General features: G+C 38.9%; 1 protein-coding gene across 1 annotated transcript in view; it reads left to right on the top strand.

The window, feature by feature from the left end:
- gipc2 (GIPC PDZ domain containing family member 2) overlaps positions 1-6,608 on the top strand; it is a 32,245-nt gene extending 25,637 nt beyond the window's left edge. Inside the window, exon 6 of the mRNA XM_003223081.4 lies at positions 3,879-6,608. Coding sequence (XP_003223129.1) covers positions 3,879-4,030 — 152 coding nt within the window. The 3' untranslated portion in view covers positions 4,031-6,608. The remainder of the gene's footprint in view (positions 1-3,878) is intronic.
- Positions 6,609-18,084: the final 11,476 nt, after the last annotated feature.

Genomic DNA, 18,084 nt, shown 5'->3' with positions numbered 1-18,084 from the left:
TTATAGTATTTATATTCCACCCTTCTCACCCCAAAGGGGACTCAGGGCGGATTACAATGCATATATATATATGGCACACATTCAATGCCATCAGACAAACAACATACAGTATAAACACACAGAGAGGTAATTTAACATTTCCAGCTTCATGAAGGTATGCTCGATTCCGGCCACAGGGGTAGCTGTTGCTTCACCGTCCACTAGTGACATCGAGTACTGTACTTCCTCATTCGTTTCCACGTCCGCTGGCAGTTTTATGGTGTCGTAAATTAGTTAAATTAGCCTCCCGCATAAAGCATACCTACATTTCCTAGTTGACAGATGCAACTGTCTTTCAGGCTGCTTAGGTAAACAGCAAGCTGGGCTATTTAATGGTTGGGGGCTTAACCCGACCCGGGCTTCGAACTCATGACTTCGCAGTCAGTAGTGATTTATTGCAGCTGGTTACTAGCCAGCTGTGCCACAACCCGGCCCCATGTACCTGTATCCATATGTATATATATATATACATTATTTAACCTACTGATGCCTCTATTAATGTAATTTTATTGGTATCTATTTTTATTTTGAAATTTATCAGTAGCTGCTTCATTTCCCACCCTTGGCTTATACTCAGGTCAATAAGTTATCCCATTTTTTGGTGGTAAAATTAGGTGCCTCAGGTTATATTTGGGTCGGCTTATACTCGAGTATATATGGCAACTCTCAAGGGTGAAAGCATGACAGGTGGGGCATCAGAGTACTTAGGCCTAGGTCAGTGGTTCCCAACCTTTGGGCCTCCAGTTGTTTTGGACTTCAGCTCCCAGAAATCCCAGCCATCTTACCAGCTGTTAGGAACTGTGGGAGCTGAAGTCCAAAACATCTGGAGGCTCAGAGGTTGGGAACCACTGGTCTATGTAAAGCTGCAGATAGTGGTGGCAGGGCTAGCGGTATTGCTGGTGGTGGTTGTTGAGCCTGCAAAACAGTCACAGCAGCAGCAAGTTGATTCACCTGCCCCTGAAATGCCAGGTCCTCTTGCAACACAGCTTCCAAAGCAGAGGAGGTGAGTAGACTAAAAGCAGCCTTCCCCACAATTAACTCTCAGCCAGGAAGAAGTTCAGAAGCCATGCCTAATACTCCCCTAATACTCCATCCATCACAATTGGACTTTGTGCCTGGTATTCCCTTCCCCTATTCAATTCCTTTTACATCCTCTCCACATCATTTCAACTCAGCATGGATGTACAGTTTAGAATTGATATAAGTCCAGCAGCATATTCACTACCATGGAATCATGGGAGCTGTACTTCTACAAGGCCTTTATATTTTTCTGCCAAAGAGTGCTGGTGCCTTCCCAAGCTACAAATGTCAAGATTCCATAGCATTGAGCCAGGGCAGTTAAAGTGGTGTCAAAGTGTATTAATTTGCCCACTCAGATCAGAGTCCCTCCCTCCCTCCCTCCCTCCCTCCCTTCCATCCTTCCTTCCTTCCTTTCTTTTTGTAGAGGGCAAGTTCTTAATTTATTCCACTATAATGAAAGTATATACGAATTACCAAACGTATTTGGTTGCTACATATGTAACCTGTCTGCATAACGAAGACTAGAAAGCAAGCAGACAAATGAGCACCTTTGATAGAATCATTTGCAGTCACACATAAATAAAGGACACACATACACAAAGATTGAGAGAAAGAATGAACAGGTAGAGAACCTCTCACAAATTTGTTGCTTAGCATAATGACAATTATGTCATAATTTCAGACTATGATTGCAGATGTGATCTATCACCCACAGAAATGAAATGTGAAAATGGACTCATTCAATAATTCCAATTGCTGTTCAGTTAGAAATTTCATTTTTATTACTCCTGCTAGATTAGTTGAATTACCGTGGCTGTGATGTGACATTGAACAGGCAAAAGATTAACATATTCCAGCTCCCACCCTAATCTGTTCAGAAAGGCGTTTTACTTTGAGGTAATATAGATCATTACTCTGTTAAATGATCATTTTCATGTCATTAGTTTCTTCAAATTTCAAATCAGTAAGTTTAGAAATACTGTATAACCAAGAATGAGTAATAACTCATTTTTGAGTGGTTCAGTTCATCAGAGTTACACAAGAATTAAATGCAAATACAGTTATGTATATATTTTCGGTATTATAATAATTACCAATTAACTGTAAATAATTTAATCAATGGCATATTTATATGAACTATTGTTGGGTAGGTCTGATCAGCATACAATTGAATCTTTTATTCTTATTTTATGCCAACACCATGAATCAATTAGCTTAAATAGGAGGGGAAAAAAGAAGTAAAGGGTATAGGAATGCTAGTTTGCTATATCACCAAAGTAATTGTATCTGGGCACCTGTAACTTATTGGTTATGGAATTGGCTATGGTGCTGTTGGTTATTATGTGCTTGTCTTGGGCACATTATGGTAGGACTTTTTTTCATCAGGTATGGAAGCACAGCACCCTTTACTTGGAAATGTGCAACATACAACTTCATCAGACTTGCTGCATGCAATTGCAGTGGTGCCCGCCAGGGGCATGTGGAACCCGTCGTCCCACATTGCCCAACTCACCCATTGCCCCATTCCATGGGGGAAAGCGTCGGCCACCCCCCTCCCGATCCAATGCAACATGGGAATCCTCCCATATTGCTGCCATGGTGACATGGGCCAGTTTGTCAATACTTTTGTGACAGAGCCCTGCCGAAAGTTGTTTTGTGTTGTGGGATGGGAGCCAGTGGGCTTCATCGCAAAAGTATTGACAAACCAGTGCATACCTCTGAAAAGTACCTCATGTGATAAGGTTGTAATAGAACTTCCAATATAAAGGCCATAAGGGAGGCCAAGGTAAGTTATCCACTTCTCAGAGAGAGGCCATAAAAAGTCTTCCAGCTCATGCAAAATTGTGGGAAACATTTATATTTCTTTATGAACAAAACCAGTGTGGCATAATGATTTGAGGTGCTGCCTTAGGACTCTGAGAGACCAAGGCTTGGTATCTTCATGGGCCATGGAATTTCATTGGGTGACCTCGGTGAAATTGCTCTCACTCAGCCTAAGATGAAGGCAGTAAACAAATCTTGCCAAGAAAACCCTGCAATACATTCATGTTGGGTCTCCATATGTCAAAAACAACTTGAAGGCACGTGAGAAATCAAAAGAAATGTGGCACTGGCATGGAGATGAGGCATGTGTTTTGGCCAATGGATGTTATGGAATGTTTCTAATTGTGTGTGTGTATGTGGTTTGACAATCACTACAGTGGAACAAACTAATGAAAATTGCTTATTTTGATGTTATATTCACAATATTATTTATAGGACCAGGTTTTTCCATGTATTGAAACATTGTGTTTCTAATCCTGTAATGTACAGATGTTCAAAACAACAGTTCTTGACATTGACCACAAGGGGTCAGGAGTGGACTAATAAATATAAAATTGGTACAAAATGTTTGAAAAATATCAGTATCTTCATGCTACTAAGATTGTTGCAACTTGTTGTTTGCCATTAAGATGGATTTGGCTTGCAGTGAAATGACTCTACAGCATCAATCCAACATCTCTTCAACATTGCATAAACACCTGCATGTGTAAATATACCAAAGCAGTGACATCTTGGAATAGCCTGGCATTTCACTAGATCTTTGGAACTTATTTTTTTTTCCACTGGAACTTATTTTTGTTTATTATCTCTCAAAGTGAGATCCAACGCAACATGTGTTGCTAAATCATGAGTGATTTTATGAATGTTTTCTCTTAACTTTTAATTCACATTTTACAAAAATGCTCAAAACCAAGTAGTTTTTAAATGAATGCTACCTTTTACATCTTGCGCCTTTGAAAATATTCTAGATAACTCTTTTTTCTTTTCGTTTGTAGCTGGGACAATGGTAGAAGCCGGAAAAGGCAAAAAGAACCCTGATGAGTTTGCAGTTGCACTTGATGAAGCTTTGGGAGACTTTGCATTTCCAGATGAATTTGTCTTTGATGTGTGGGGAGCCATAGGAGATGCAATGCAAGGGCGATTTTAAAGAGAATGTCAACATTCTGGGGACATAAAACATATGGCAACAAACACGACACAAAATTCAAAGCAAGTCCAAAAAAGGAGAAACCTTTGAATATTCAGAAGCTTGCATAAATAATGACACTGTTTGAAAATGACACAGATATATTGCAAAATAAAGCTGGGTTTAGTACTGTACTCATGTGAAGCTTTTAGAATGCTACAGAAATCAATTTGAAATCTTCATGTGAAATCTTCAAAAAGCTCCAAATTACTGGGGCTGTTACTCTGCCTTGGTATTTTTCTAAAGTAATGTGGGCAGTAGTTCTAGAGGTCATTGTTGACAATCCCATAAAATTTGTATAATATTTCTGATCATGAAAATAATTTTTCTGGGAGTTGCTACATTCAAGGAAAATGTTTCTGAAGAATTATATTGTTAACACAGATTTGATATTTTGTTATTTTCCTATAGTAACTACAGTGGGCATGATGATCTGTTTCCAGCATTTAATTCCACTGCAACAGGCTATTATACTTGGGGATGTATGGACATTAAAAGAAGGTCATAGTATAAATCATGACTCAGGGGACATAAATCAGCAGTGATGGTGTACACACTTTGAACATACTAAGCTATTGAAGAATAGCACAGGGATCTGGGAATCACATGGTGTATTGGTTTGGATATTGGACTATGACTCTTGAGACCAGGGTTTGAAGCTCTATTCAGCCATGAAAACCCATTGTATGACTCTGGGCAAGTCACATATTTGCAGCCCCATAAACTCTGGTCATTTTCACTTAAAGGCTACCATACATTGGAAATTATTTGAAGGCACACAACAAAAATAACAGAGTTCTTAGAGCATTTCCAAATATTTTCATGCGTTTGAGGTGAACATTGTCCCAAGTTATTTCAAAAACATTTTGAGGGGGGCGGGAGCTTAGGAAGACAGATGGAGAGGGTTTTGTCACCACTAATATGGAGTTAAGGGGCTGGATGTGGCTGATTAGCTGCTCTATACCCACCCAGTATTAAGTCCTTGCTCAGCCCCTGAAGCCTCTAGTTCTGCGGTTCCTAACCTTTTTCGGGTTGCGACCTCATTTCATAGAGGCCTAAGACCCTGATACATTAAAAATAGGCTTTATACAAGGGTAAATTAAACACATAGAAAATAGATTTTTCAGTATAATCTAATTCAAAATAATGTTAACATCTGACATACTTTATGCAATGATTGAAACTGTAACTCATTAACAAGCTTAAAAATTCAAAACCGAACTGTACATGAACCTGGACCTCAACAAACTAATCTGACAAATGAAAGATTTTTACATGTTTACACAAACAAATCTCTGTGTAAGACACAATGACATGAATTTTTGTTTTCCCTTTTACAAATTTTCATAGCTCACTATTGCCTGGCAACCCTGCAGAAAAGCCTTTGTGACCCCATTTGGGGTCATGACCTATGAGTTGGGAACCACTACTCTAGATAAAGGTCTTCAGATGGGGTTGGAATATCTTGGATATCAAAAACTGCTGTCAATCAGAATCGACAGTACTTAGAATCACAGAGTTGGAAGAGACCACAAGGCCCACCCAGTCCAACTTCCTGCCATGCAGAAAAAAACCAACCAAAGCACTCCTGACTGGTGGTCATTCAGCTTTTGTTTAAAAATGTCCTTAGCAGCAGAAAACAAGCGGACTCCATCATCAATATGACATCCTTTCACATATTTAACAAGTTTACTATCTGTTGGAATAAAATGAGATGGTCTTATTTTTAAAGAGTACTAGTCAAAGAAAGTCTGTGTTCTGTGATTGTATTTTAATGTAGAAAAGCCGTAGAAAATGGGCACTGCCCACAAGTGATTTTTCAGTCAGTTTTCACAGTTCCCAGTTTTCACAAGAAAAAATGGCTAAGGAATATATCTCAAATTTGAAAATATCATTTGATTATCTTTTTATACCAACACCATTCCAAATCATACATTACAAAAATAGCAACTCTAACTTTTCATTGCTACTACAGATGAGTTTCATCGGGAGTGGGTGATATCTTTCTTTTCCAGTGTTGTAAGGTGGTATCTCATAGTATACTCCACTGCTATATTGCTCAGGGTTGATGAAATTGGCAATCCAATGAAAACCTTGTCTACTGTGATTTAGATGAATGTGTTATTATGAAATAATTTTGGAAAAGCTCTTGTGCTAGTTCTGCAGTACCAATTCTTCATGTCCCCTTGTTGCGTCATCCCTCAGTGCCGAATAAAAATCAGTTTCAGAGGGCCTCAAAGCTCCTAGGAGAAAGTTGTTGGGATGCACCAAGGGTGGTGTGATCAAGCATTTCATTTTGCACATAGTGTAAAAATCCCTCACTTTAAATCCTTTTTACTATTGTTTGTTATAAATCATTAAAAAAATCTTAACAAAAACCTATATTTACTTAGCTTCACATATGTTTTGGGAGTTTGGTTAGGTGTTGTCGCTGAACTGCAGTGAAAGTTAAAGAAACCTTTTAGATAATTGTGCTATTTTCCCCCTACAAACTGTTTCTACTTAAGCAAGAATTGAATAAAAGCCTATTTTTATGCTACTCCCATCCATTTTTTTTTTGGTAATGGACAGAACCCACCAGAGTGTTGTTACAGAATTCCCTGTTTACACTAGCATTGGTAATTCTCCAAGCAGCCTAAGAAAAATGAAGACTGAGAAATCCCTGGAAGAGATCTTTGGCACCACGGAGATTGCAGCATGAAAGACAACCAAGTCTCAGTTCTGGTACTGGATACCAAAACTGGATCTAGGCTTATAATTTGCACAATATTCATTGTATATTGTATAGGGTTATATATACATGGTTATATTATATACTGTTATATTTCATAAAATACAGTATACCTCCTCCTACATATCTAGGGGTTTTTTTCGTGTCAGGAGTGACTTCAGAAACTGCAAGTTGCTTCTGGTGTGAGAGAATTAGCCATCTGCAAGGACTTTGCCCAGGGGACGCCCAGATGTTTTGATGTTTTTACCATCCTTGTGAGAGGCTTCTCTCATGCCCTTGCATGGAGTGGGAACTGATAGAGGGAGCTCATCCGCACTCTCCCCAGGTTGGATTCGAACCAGCAACCTTCAGGTCAGCAACCCAACCTTCAAATCATCAGTCCTTCTGGCACAAGGATTTAACCCACTGCGCCACTGGGTGAACTCTATTGAATGAACTATCTCTGGTGGAAGCATACCATATAATCATGACGGAGGATCTAGGAAGTGCCTGGAGAGGACATGTTTTGTCAGATAGAGATAAATGAAACCACTGGTACCAGTCCCAGAGATACAAGGGGTTGTAACCTCAACATACTGATTATTATAATCCTCTTTATGACACCAGCATATAGGTTGGTCACATTTTAAATGGTAGAAGTTTCTATTTATTCATGTGCTTAAGATTTAGTGCTAGATTTTTAAAAATGTAGATTATTATAATTTAAAACACTGAGGCTAATGTGCCAATTATCAAAAAGAGAAATGTGATGAGTTCCTCTTGAAAACAATTCCACTTAAACTTCTACAAATGTTTAAGCTATGAACATTTTTAGCTACACATTTGACTCATAAGGGTTATGTAATCATATCAGATATGAATTTACAAATAATAACCTTTCTTCTACCAATTCATTGTTGGGATTGTTGGGGTGATTATCAAGATTTCTTGTATCAACACGAAGTGTAATCTGTCCAGGACACCAGAGAGAATGCGAAGCCACTTAAATTCTGAGATAGGATGTGTAATTCATATAGATTTTGTATGAAATATAACAATTTATTGATAGGAAAATAAATGAATCATTTTATATCAGGAAAATAATTTGATTTCTATAGCTCCATTTACACATCATTTGAAACCAAGAGAATATATTGGCTTATGCTTGGATTTCAATTGGACTTCCTTATATACTGGCATTGTGAGTGTGTGAATGTTACCTGCTGAAGTTACAGTGAAGGCAGTATCCTCAAATACTGGAAAAGAATGCTTTTTCCATTATACTTTTTATCCCCAGATGTTTTGGCCTCCAATTCCCAGAAATCCTAGCAGCTGGAAAACTGGCTGGCGTTTCTGGGAGTTATAGGCCAAAACACCTGGGGACCCATGGGTTGAGAACCACTGTAGTGGAGCATCTGCAACAACAAAGGTTTCGATATAATTTGCCTCTGATGTACTTTCTTGATGATCTTGAGAAAGAGATCAATTTATTTTGGGTCTGTAGTTGTCCTAGTTGGATTACCTCCAGAACTACAATGTGAATACATCTTAAATACTGACAGATAATGTTAGAGTGAAATGGCAGTTTAGTAAATATGAGATAAGGACCGATGGAATGAGGATGATACTGAAATCATTTTGTTTAGAAATGCTTGAAAACAAATTTAGATGACTTAAAGTATCTGTTTAATGGCTACATTTTTTCACCTTTAATGTCAAATCTCTTTTTCTTAAGTATATTTAATTTAGTACACATTATGTTACACTTTATATTCAGATAACTACTTCTAAAATAATATTAAAGCTACGGTTAAATTTTATTGTTTATGGGGCTGGGGGAGTTGTTCTGTGTGATTTTAAACTTTAGGTTTATCATATTTTCTAGTACCCATTTTAGATTTTAAGCAGTACAGAACAATAACTAGAGCGACACATAAAAATGACATTTGTTTCATAAACATTAAGGCCTAATTGCAATTATAGTCTCAGCTAGAAGAGATTAATTGAATCAATGGAAACCTGATAAGTTAACATTTAATAAGCTCCATTGATTCCATGGACTAATTGGAACTAACTATTGGATTTGAACCTATTTTTTCAGCCAAATGTGCCATGATAGCAACATTTTAAACACAGCTCAAGCTCATTTGTGCAAATGCTGTAACTTTGCGACATTCTTTTATACTTGGATGCTAATAAATAAAAGAAATCATATTTTTAAAACTCAGAGATTTTTTTAAACTGAGGTGAAATTCTGTAAGAAACCTGAGGGTAGAAAGGATTGTAAGACAATGTAGTACACAGAATTGCCTTTTCTCAAAGCTTTCAGGTTTAGCAATTCACGTTTTAAATGGGTTGCAAAAGTTTCTTGCTGTTAAAGTTGTCCACCTTTGATCTAGCATGTCCATGTCCAACAATAATGCAGAGGATTGTACTCACAGCTTGCTCTATACCCTGTTTCCCCTGAAAATAAGACCTAGTAGAGGTTTTGCTGAATTGCTAAATATAAGGCCTCCCCCGAAAGTAAGACCTAGCAAAGTTTTTGTTTGGAAGCAGGCCTGCCAAACAGAACACCAGAACATGCAGGATCTGTAAATGTACTTACTATAAATTGTTGTGCATGGAAATAATGGTAGGAACAAGAAATTCTTGATAGGATTCAGTTTGTCTGGTTATGCTGGTTTGTGATGACAACTATTGTACAGTATATAATAAATGTTCATTTTTTTTGTTCAACAATAAATGTGAATACTTCTTCATGGAAAAATAAGCCATCCCCTGAAAATAAGACCTATCGCATCTTTGGGAGCAAAACTTAATATAAGACACTGTCTTATTTTCGGGGAAACACGGTAGTACAATCAGTACATAATTGCATTTTGAAATGGACTGTATTGCTCATTGTGATATTTTGCACATTGTATTCTGTGCAAAAATTTTTTTTGGTATAATGCAATGTTTGTTGCACAACTCCCTGAATAACAAAAAAAGAAAAAAGAAAAAAGAAAAGCATTTTCATTCTTGTTCAGGGCTGAAACATCTTGTGATGCTTGATCATTTTAAATGGTGTGTCTCAGATGATTGCACCAATGTGGGAATATAATTTATACTTTTTCCTCAAAGGATGCTGTAAAAATAAATGGGCATCACAGGTTCCCCATAGAAAGGCTTGAATAAAATATAATACAACAAACAAATTTTATCTTGGACAGCAGAGACTGCAGTAGTGTTTTTAATTCTCTCTGTACGTATGTGTTATAACTACAATTTCTATAGCTGGAATTATAAAAGGAGGAATTAAGGGCCTTTCCAGACAGAGCCCATATCCCAGGCTCTGTCGGATTTTTACCTGAGCCATCCAAACGATGCCTCAGGTAAAAGCAAAGTAATTCAAGACAAAGTAGGAAGACCCTGCTTTGTCCCACATTATTTAGATACCCCATTAGATCCGGGTCTTTCAGGAAGGCCCAATCTAATGGGGTATGGGTCCAGTAGTCCGTCCCCACAGACCAATTCACCCCTTTGGACTCAATGAGCCCAAAGAAGTGAAGAGGACACCCACCCCCTCCTCAAATTCCTCCCAAAGTCCTAAAAACAACAGAAAACTTACCAGGTTGCCATTATGCCTCTCTGCAGGCCTTCTGGAATGTACCAATGATGTGCTGGGAGGTGTGTGTGGGGGAAATAGCACGGTAAGTTTTCTGCTGTTTTTAGGGCTTTTTTTGGTGTGTGTGTGTATATGGGGGGTGTTGGGTGGCCCAAAGAAATACCAAAAGTTTTCGGGATGGCATGGGGACAGCCAACAGCAAAGAAACCCCCCTCCTTGCTGGGGTGAGGGGGCTTAAATCCACTTTGGTGCGAATTTCTTTAACCTGCTCTGAAGCAGGTTTAACATATATCTGGAAGTGCCCTAAAAGATAGTGATGCAGAAGATGTAATATTCAGCTGAATTATAGGCTGATTTTGACCCTCTGCTGAATCTGTAAATGGGTTGTTTCACCTTGCATTGTTGAAAACATAGCCCCTTTGTGCATAACTTTGTTCACTTATCGTTTGCTTTAATTTATTATAGCATTTATAGACAAAAGAAGTGAGACATTTGCAATTGTAATAAATCAATAACATTACCCAAAAAAAGAAAAGGTTAAGAGAGATACAGTACACTTGCATATTAGTTAATCAGGAGAGAATACGATGAAACAGAGCATATGGCAATGCATGCTGATGCAAGATTAGAATTACTGCTGCCTAAGGCACCCATAATTATTTAGCAAGGCTTTTTATATCTTATCTGTGACCATGAAATCTAAGTTTTACTCTGCTCTTTTGAAGAAACTGATGTTGGACATCTCTGAAAATAGCTTATGAAGTATGATAGACACTTATAATTAATATTTTTAGCACCAACAATTTTTGGGATAAAAGAATGGCATTTAAACTAAAGCAAAGTGGTGCTTCATCTGTCCTTGTGGAGGAGGTAGTTAGTCCCTCTTTAAAAAGCAAAACAAATACTGATCCTGGTAAACTGACTGGGATTTCTGGGAGTTGTAGGCCAAAAACACCTGGAGACCCCAGGTTGAGAACCAGTGGTGTAGTAGATGCACCCTCTTATCAAAGAAACCACAGTTCTGAGTCTGCAAGACCTCAGCATGGCTGTTGATAATAGGGTAACATGGAGTTTTCTCATTCATAGAGTTGCCATTAATCGAAGTCAACTTAACTTAAGTCACTCCAAAACCCTTTGGGAGATGGGGCGGGATATAAATCAAACTTCATTCATTCATTAATTAACAACAACAAAGACATCTGGAGACATCAGAGAGGACCCTTTTACAAGGTTTTTTTGGAACAAAAGACTTTTCAGTTGTGATATAATCCTTTGACAGATTGCTGCCACTGGAGCACTCCAATAGAGAACACTCCAGTAGAGCACACACCTTGCAACAGAAAAGCACATCTATTTCAACTTACTGATATGGAAAAGCTGATTTACTTCAGCCTGTTGTCACAGAAGGAGAACTGCCTAGTGTTTCACAGCATTTGCTAATATTTATGGTTTTAACTTGTTTTTAATGTTTATATTGTATGTTTTACTGGCTGTAAGCCACCTTGAGCCCTTGACTGGGGAAAGGCGAGGTATAGATTTAATAAATAAATAAGTAAATAATAGAAGACTTCTCAGGCCTCTTTTATAATTAGTTGTGTTTATATATATAGGGATTAGAAACAATCCAAGAAAAAGACACTGCTATATAGGTTTAGCAGCCTTTTCAATGTCCTTTAGCACTATTCTGTAGAGCAGAAAAATTGCAAAATACTTACACATTCATTATAGTATGGTCTAAAGCAGTAACAGAGTTGGAAAGATGATGACGGAGGGCTGAAGAAACACAGACTTTGTTAAGAGGCAACCAAATCTGGACAGCTTCCCTGCCCAGATCCCACTGTGCTCAATAAGATTTATTATCTTGTAAATGTCAAAATGTTTTTGAAGTAACAGTTGTATGCTCAAATGTCTCAGCTGATGGCATACAAGGATATAGAAGCATCTGTTCTCACCGAACAATCAGACAGAATTGTGTCTGGACATTTTGCTTTCTATCTTGGGTTCTAAAAGGTTTTTTCTCATTGTTTTCATCTGAAGGCTAGGAATTGGGCTAGCTAGTGGAAACATTTGGGAGGCGAGCTTGTCATATTACTCATTAGCTCTTTCCACTTAGCAGAAAATATGTTTATTCAAATGCATGATGGGGAAAAAAAGCAAAAAAGAAAAGCGGAGTGTTGCTAAAACAGTGCAAAGAACTGAAAATGCAGATTGCTTTCAATAGCAAGAGTTCATACGGGGCAACATGTGACCAGATATGGTGATCTCACTATGACATGTGTGGTGTTAACGGGGTCCCTGCAGGGAAAAGGCAATACCACATATATGTTTTTCTGTCAGTGTAGTCAACCAAACAGGATGCAGGTTTTGAAGAGCTGGATCAGGTAATATAATAGCAAATCTGTGATTGATTTAGTTCATAGTCTTAAACAAATGAACAAACAAAAAATAGCAAATAGGTTTAGCTGTAGAACATTTTCCCACATGGCAATCAGCAATATAAACTGGCATACTAGATATCTCTTTGAAGAAACAATGAGCATTTATTACACAGGACTGGTATGAAAAAACTCTTATTAACATCATTGCTCTTTAAATTGCATTTTTGGATGTTGAAATGAAAAAGAAACACAATAAAATATTGTAGGGCATATTGTTCTTTCACAAATTTCATTGCAAGTTTCAATACCCACTTCACATCTTGCAACATAGAAATGTCAAAGGAAGTTGTGAAAAAACTGCACACGATGGAGCAAATCTGAGGTCATTTTTGAATGTAGAATGCCAAAAGCAACATACATTTCTTTAAAAAAGCTTTTATGAACCTCAATTTTGCAGGCCATGTGTTATTTCTGCTTTACTCATAGGCACACACACAAAAGGATAATTATTGGTTTTCACAATCATGATCTTTTTACTTATGTCAGATAAATAAATACAGTGATATCATGGGGAACTTCTAATAAATTAATGCAAACCCATACCATTTTCTCACTGCCCCTTTGTGTTCAGGGTCCCAGGGAAGGAATTGTTCTTATTTCCATGCTTACGACAACATTCATTTGAGGTTTTGGTAATGTTGTTCTACTGCTTGGGATGACAGGGATCCCAGAAAGCAACAATTACTAATTATTTTGAATGGACTACTAATAATTAAACCTCACCATTATTTGAAATTAGCAGCAAAATGTCATGACTTGATTGCTCATCAAATAATGCGTTTCTGTAATTGTAATGCTTGAATACAAATGCCTCATGCAGTGCATAATATTCAAATTAAACCACTGCTTGTCCAGTATTCCATCTGCATACTTTCAACTGTTTGAAAACCAGAGATTCGCAGACATCATTATTCAAATTTCCGCATTAAAAAGCAAAGAAACCCAGCATGAACTACTGTTTTGAAGTTTTCAACAAACAATATGATCAGTCAGCCCTTCATATCCACAGGTGCTGCATCTATGGATCAACCATCCATGGAAGGAAGATATTTTTTAAAAAATCAAAAAGGCAGATCTTGGTTTTTTGCCATTATATATATGTAATACAATGTTGCAGTAAATATCTCTCTAATTAGATAAGGAAACATTGACTAAGTCTAATTGTTGGTTCCCACTAAACTAAACAGTGAACCTTACTCCAAAACATTGACACTGAAATATTCATTTATTTACAGTATTTATATTTCGCCCTTCTCACCCTGAAAGGGACTCAGGGCGGATCACATTGCACACATATAAGGCAAACATTCAATGCCTTGACATAGAACAGAGACAGAAGACAAACACAGGCTCCGAGCTGGCCTCAAACTCATGACCTCTTGGTCAGAGTGATTGGTCTCAGCTGGCTGCAGCTGGCTGCTCACCATCTTGCGCCACAGCCCGGGCTCTGTGAGTGCAGCATTTTTTTGAATGAAGGAGGGAGTGTGTGAGGATCAGGACATTAGTAGGGAGACCAAGATGCTTGTTTATAAAGCTATTGTCCTCCCAACCCTTTTATAACCTGTGAAACGCGGATTGTCTATGAATGTCACTCTCAACTTCTGGAATGATTCCATCAGTATTGCCTCTGAAAAATCCTGCAAATCTCTTGGGAAGACGAGTGGACAAATGTTAGCATGCTGGAAGAAGGAAAATAGCCAGAATTGAAGTGATGATCCTTCACCGTAAACTTCACTGGACTGGCCACGTTGTCTGAATGTCCGATCACTGTCTCCCAAAGCAGTTACTATACTCACCACTCAAGAGTTGAAAACATAATGTTGGTGGATAGGAAAAGAGATTTAAAGCTAACCTATGTAGCATAGACTGGAGGTCAGCTGTTACCAACAGTTCTGTGGAATTTAAAGAGGCACGAAGGGAGGGTGAAAGTGAGAAATGTGTCAAGAGGAAGGTGCCTCAAGCCAACCCTTGTTGGGATCGCCTTCCATCTGGAAATCAATATCCTCGCTGTGAAAGAACATGCAGAACAAGAATAGGTCTCTACAGTCACCTACGGATCCACTACCAAGACCCTACACTTGGAAGGCAATCATACTCGGCCACAAGTGATAGCCTATGATGATGACTCCACTAGTAAGGCTAGGTTAATAAACAAGCATCATTCATTCCCTGCAATTAATATTAATTGAATTTACTTGAAGACATCATAGACACAATACCTGGCCTGATTTTTATTCTCTTTTCTTTTTTTCCTCCGACCCACCTCTTTTTCTTGGATCACATAGACCAGTGAAGAGTTCTGGTTTGCTTGGAAGCTTGAATACTTTGGTGGCATTTAGGTAGGTTCTAACAAATATAGCTCTTGGATATGCTTTTTGATTTTACTCATGGATCACTAAAATTCCTTTATTTTTACTTATTTTGATTACAGGTACAGTAGAGCCCCGGTTAACCGAGCTCCGGTTAACCGAGCATCCATATTATCCAAGGTGCCGCCGGGGGTGCCCTCCCTCTCCCTCTCCTTCTCTCAAGTTCGAGAGAAGGAGAGGGAGAAGGAGGAGGAAGTGCCCCGCGATCCCTGCTGCCTAGTAACACTTGCGGGGCGAGTAACCCAAGGGGCGAGGGCTCGCCGAGGGACGTCCCTCGGTGAGCCCTCGTCAGGCCTTTACTGAAGGGAGTGGGAAACCCTTCCCTTCAGTAAAGGCACTGGGCCGTGCCTCCCTATTATCCAACAGATTCGGCTATCCGAGACGCAGCCCAGCAGTTTAACTCAGATAACCGGAACTCTACTGTACATGTAAACTGTGTTAATTGTATATGTGAGGTGTGCAGTCTTTTATTTTGGATTATTCATTGTTCTGCAAGATACTGCCTTCCTGTTTTCTATTGACTTTTGTTGAGCATGCTGCTCACTGTCAGTTCTAAAGTATTATCTAGTAATTTATTGCTGACACACCACGGCTGCCACTGTCGTAAAAGGAACAGAAAGGAACAGAATGTTGCTCAGTGTGAATGTCTTTAATGTCCATGGAAAATAACCAAGAAGTATCAGTACTCACAGATCTTGGACTCAGAAACTTCCGTGCTGCTGAGCAACAAAACAGCTTTTACCATGCAAATCCACCTTATGTTTCTTTCTGGCAAATGTTTACCAGTCATTTGTGGTCCCTATTCATAAGTCATGGACACTTAAATAAAGCACTCTTTGGGTGGTTCTACACTTCCATCTAATGCAGCTCCAACCAGTATGAAAAATACTGGTTTGGACCTACATTATAGACCTTGTCACATGAAGGTCCTTGATGTGGGGGACAGCAGGAAAAATTATGAGGCAGTGGGGCAAACCTGTTGTTGAGTGCCCTATATTTGCTTGCCCATCACGTGCCAGAAAGTGTACCATTCCGGCGTGCTTATGTGCTGTTCCCATGATTTTCTATCAGAACCTAGGTAGTCTCCCATGTTCAGATTTTTCTCTTGTTGGGGGTTGTAGATATAAATAAATAGAAGTGTTACCATTTTCTGAGCCAGGATAAACCCTGCAGTATTATAAAATGTCACTCAGGCTTGTATAACAAGTAACAGTATCTTTACTTCAGTTCAAAAGGTCAAACAGGGCAACAATATATACAGCAGTCTCTCTAAATTCACACTGAGAACTGAGGAAATAAACAATCCCTTTAAACAGTCTTTAAATATGCCTCATTTCCTTATAAATATTCAGGCTTCAGAGAGTTGGCAGCCATTTCCTTCCTGACCATTTCCAGTTGGCGCTCTCTTCCCTCTCTGAGGTGAAAGTGCAGTTAAAACCATTTGTCTCAGCACCAAGTTAGAAACAGCAGCCAATCGGAATTCTGGCTCCTGACTGGCTCAGCCAATCAGCTGTCAACACATGCCTTTCCAGTTAACCCATTATATCATGGTGCCTCGTTACAAAACCTCACAACGTTGTCGACGCACCCAGCATGGAGTCTCGCCAAAAGTAGATGTGTCATGTGATGAGATTGGGCGGGCTCCGTGCTGGCTACATGTGTGAAGTGTTTTACAATGGGGAATTTTCCTTATGTGATAAAGTCCTATGTCTATACAGGGTTGCTATCAACTGCCTTGGAGGCAGGACAGCAGTCCCAAAGCCCACCATGCTGAAACTGGTTATACTACTGCCGGCAATGGGGCAGGAATCTTACCCTTCTCCCAAAAGAAAGAAAGTGGCACTTTCTGATCACTAGTTCTTGGTTTGCCTTATGTGACTGAGCAAAGCGGCTTGGGAAGTGTGAGCCTTTTCCCTCCTCCCCCAAATTTTCCAGGCTCAGTCACATGGCAGCAAAGCAGGAAATGGTGAGCCTGCAGACCAAGGTAAGTGTTATTTTCATTCTTTCAGGGGCTAAATTTGGGTTGGCAGGGTGAGACAAGAGGGATAGCCACCCCACCTCCCAGAGCTAGGAAGCACATGATAGCTATGGGGACATGATCCTGCACCCCACATAGGGATCCAGGATGGATGCCCTCACTGCCTCAGCACACGGGAAGACCTGAATCCTGGAGGAAGATTTGAACCTTTCTTGTGTTTTTTTTTTTACCCAGGGTGGAATCACATTAAGTGGCTTTCCCCAGGTTAAATTGTCTGGTTAAATTGTGTGGATGCATGCAGGCTGATTTGAAACCCACACTGCATTAGATTGCAGTGTAGAAGCACATTTTGTTTCATACTTTTCATCCACTGAATGTAGGATTAGAGATTTCTCTGTATAACTGCTTGAAAAAGTATCTGAAGTTGGATGTGGAAATGATCAGAAATAGAAATTTGAAATCTACGCAATGGAACACACAGTAAGTGATTCTAGACCCATCACAGGATCCTTTTGGCTCCGTTGAGAAACACTTGTTAAAAACACTTTCCTGTCTGATGCATCAAATCTGTCAATATTCTGACAATACAGAAATGTGACTAGGGAAAAATCATTTATGCTGTTTATATCCCTTCCCTCCTTGTAAGGAGGAAATGGGGGGTTGTAACATGTGCCTTTATAATGTCAGGAGAATATAGTATTTCTGAAATGATTCTCCAAGTAATGATAAGTATTTTATGATGTCAAGCCTGCTAAGCACTTAAGACAGAAAATTAGAGAGGTGTGAAACTAAAAGGGCATAAATAACTGTCCTGTCTTTTTTTTTTAAAGTCAGACTCTGAAGAAATGGCACTGTATTTGTTCAAGAAAATAGAGTTCAGCAGATTGCAGTATATAGTGAAAAAAACTTAGAA

This window comes from Anolis carolinensis, chromosome 4 (assembly GCF_035594765.1).
Source record: "Anolis carolinensis isolate JA03-04 chromosome 4, rAnoCar3.1.pri, whole genome shotgun sequence".
Lineage (NCBI taxonomy): Eukaryota > Metazoa > Chordata > Lepidosauria > Squamata > Dactyloidae > Anolis > Anolis carolinensis.
The sequence above is the reverse complement of the archived record's forward strand: the minus strand, read 5'-3'. Positions and strand labels throughout refer to the sequence as shown.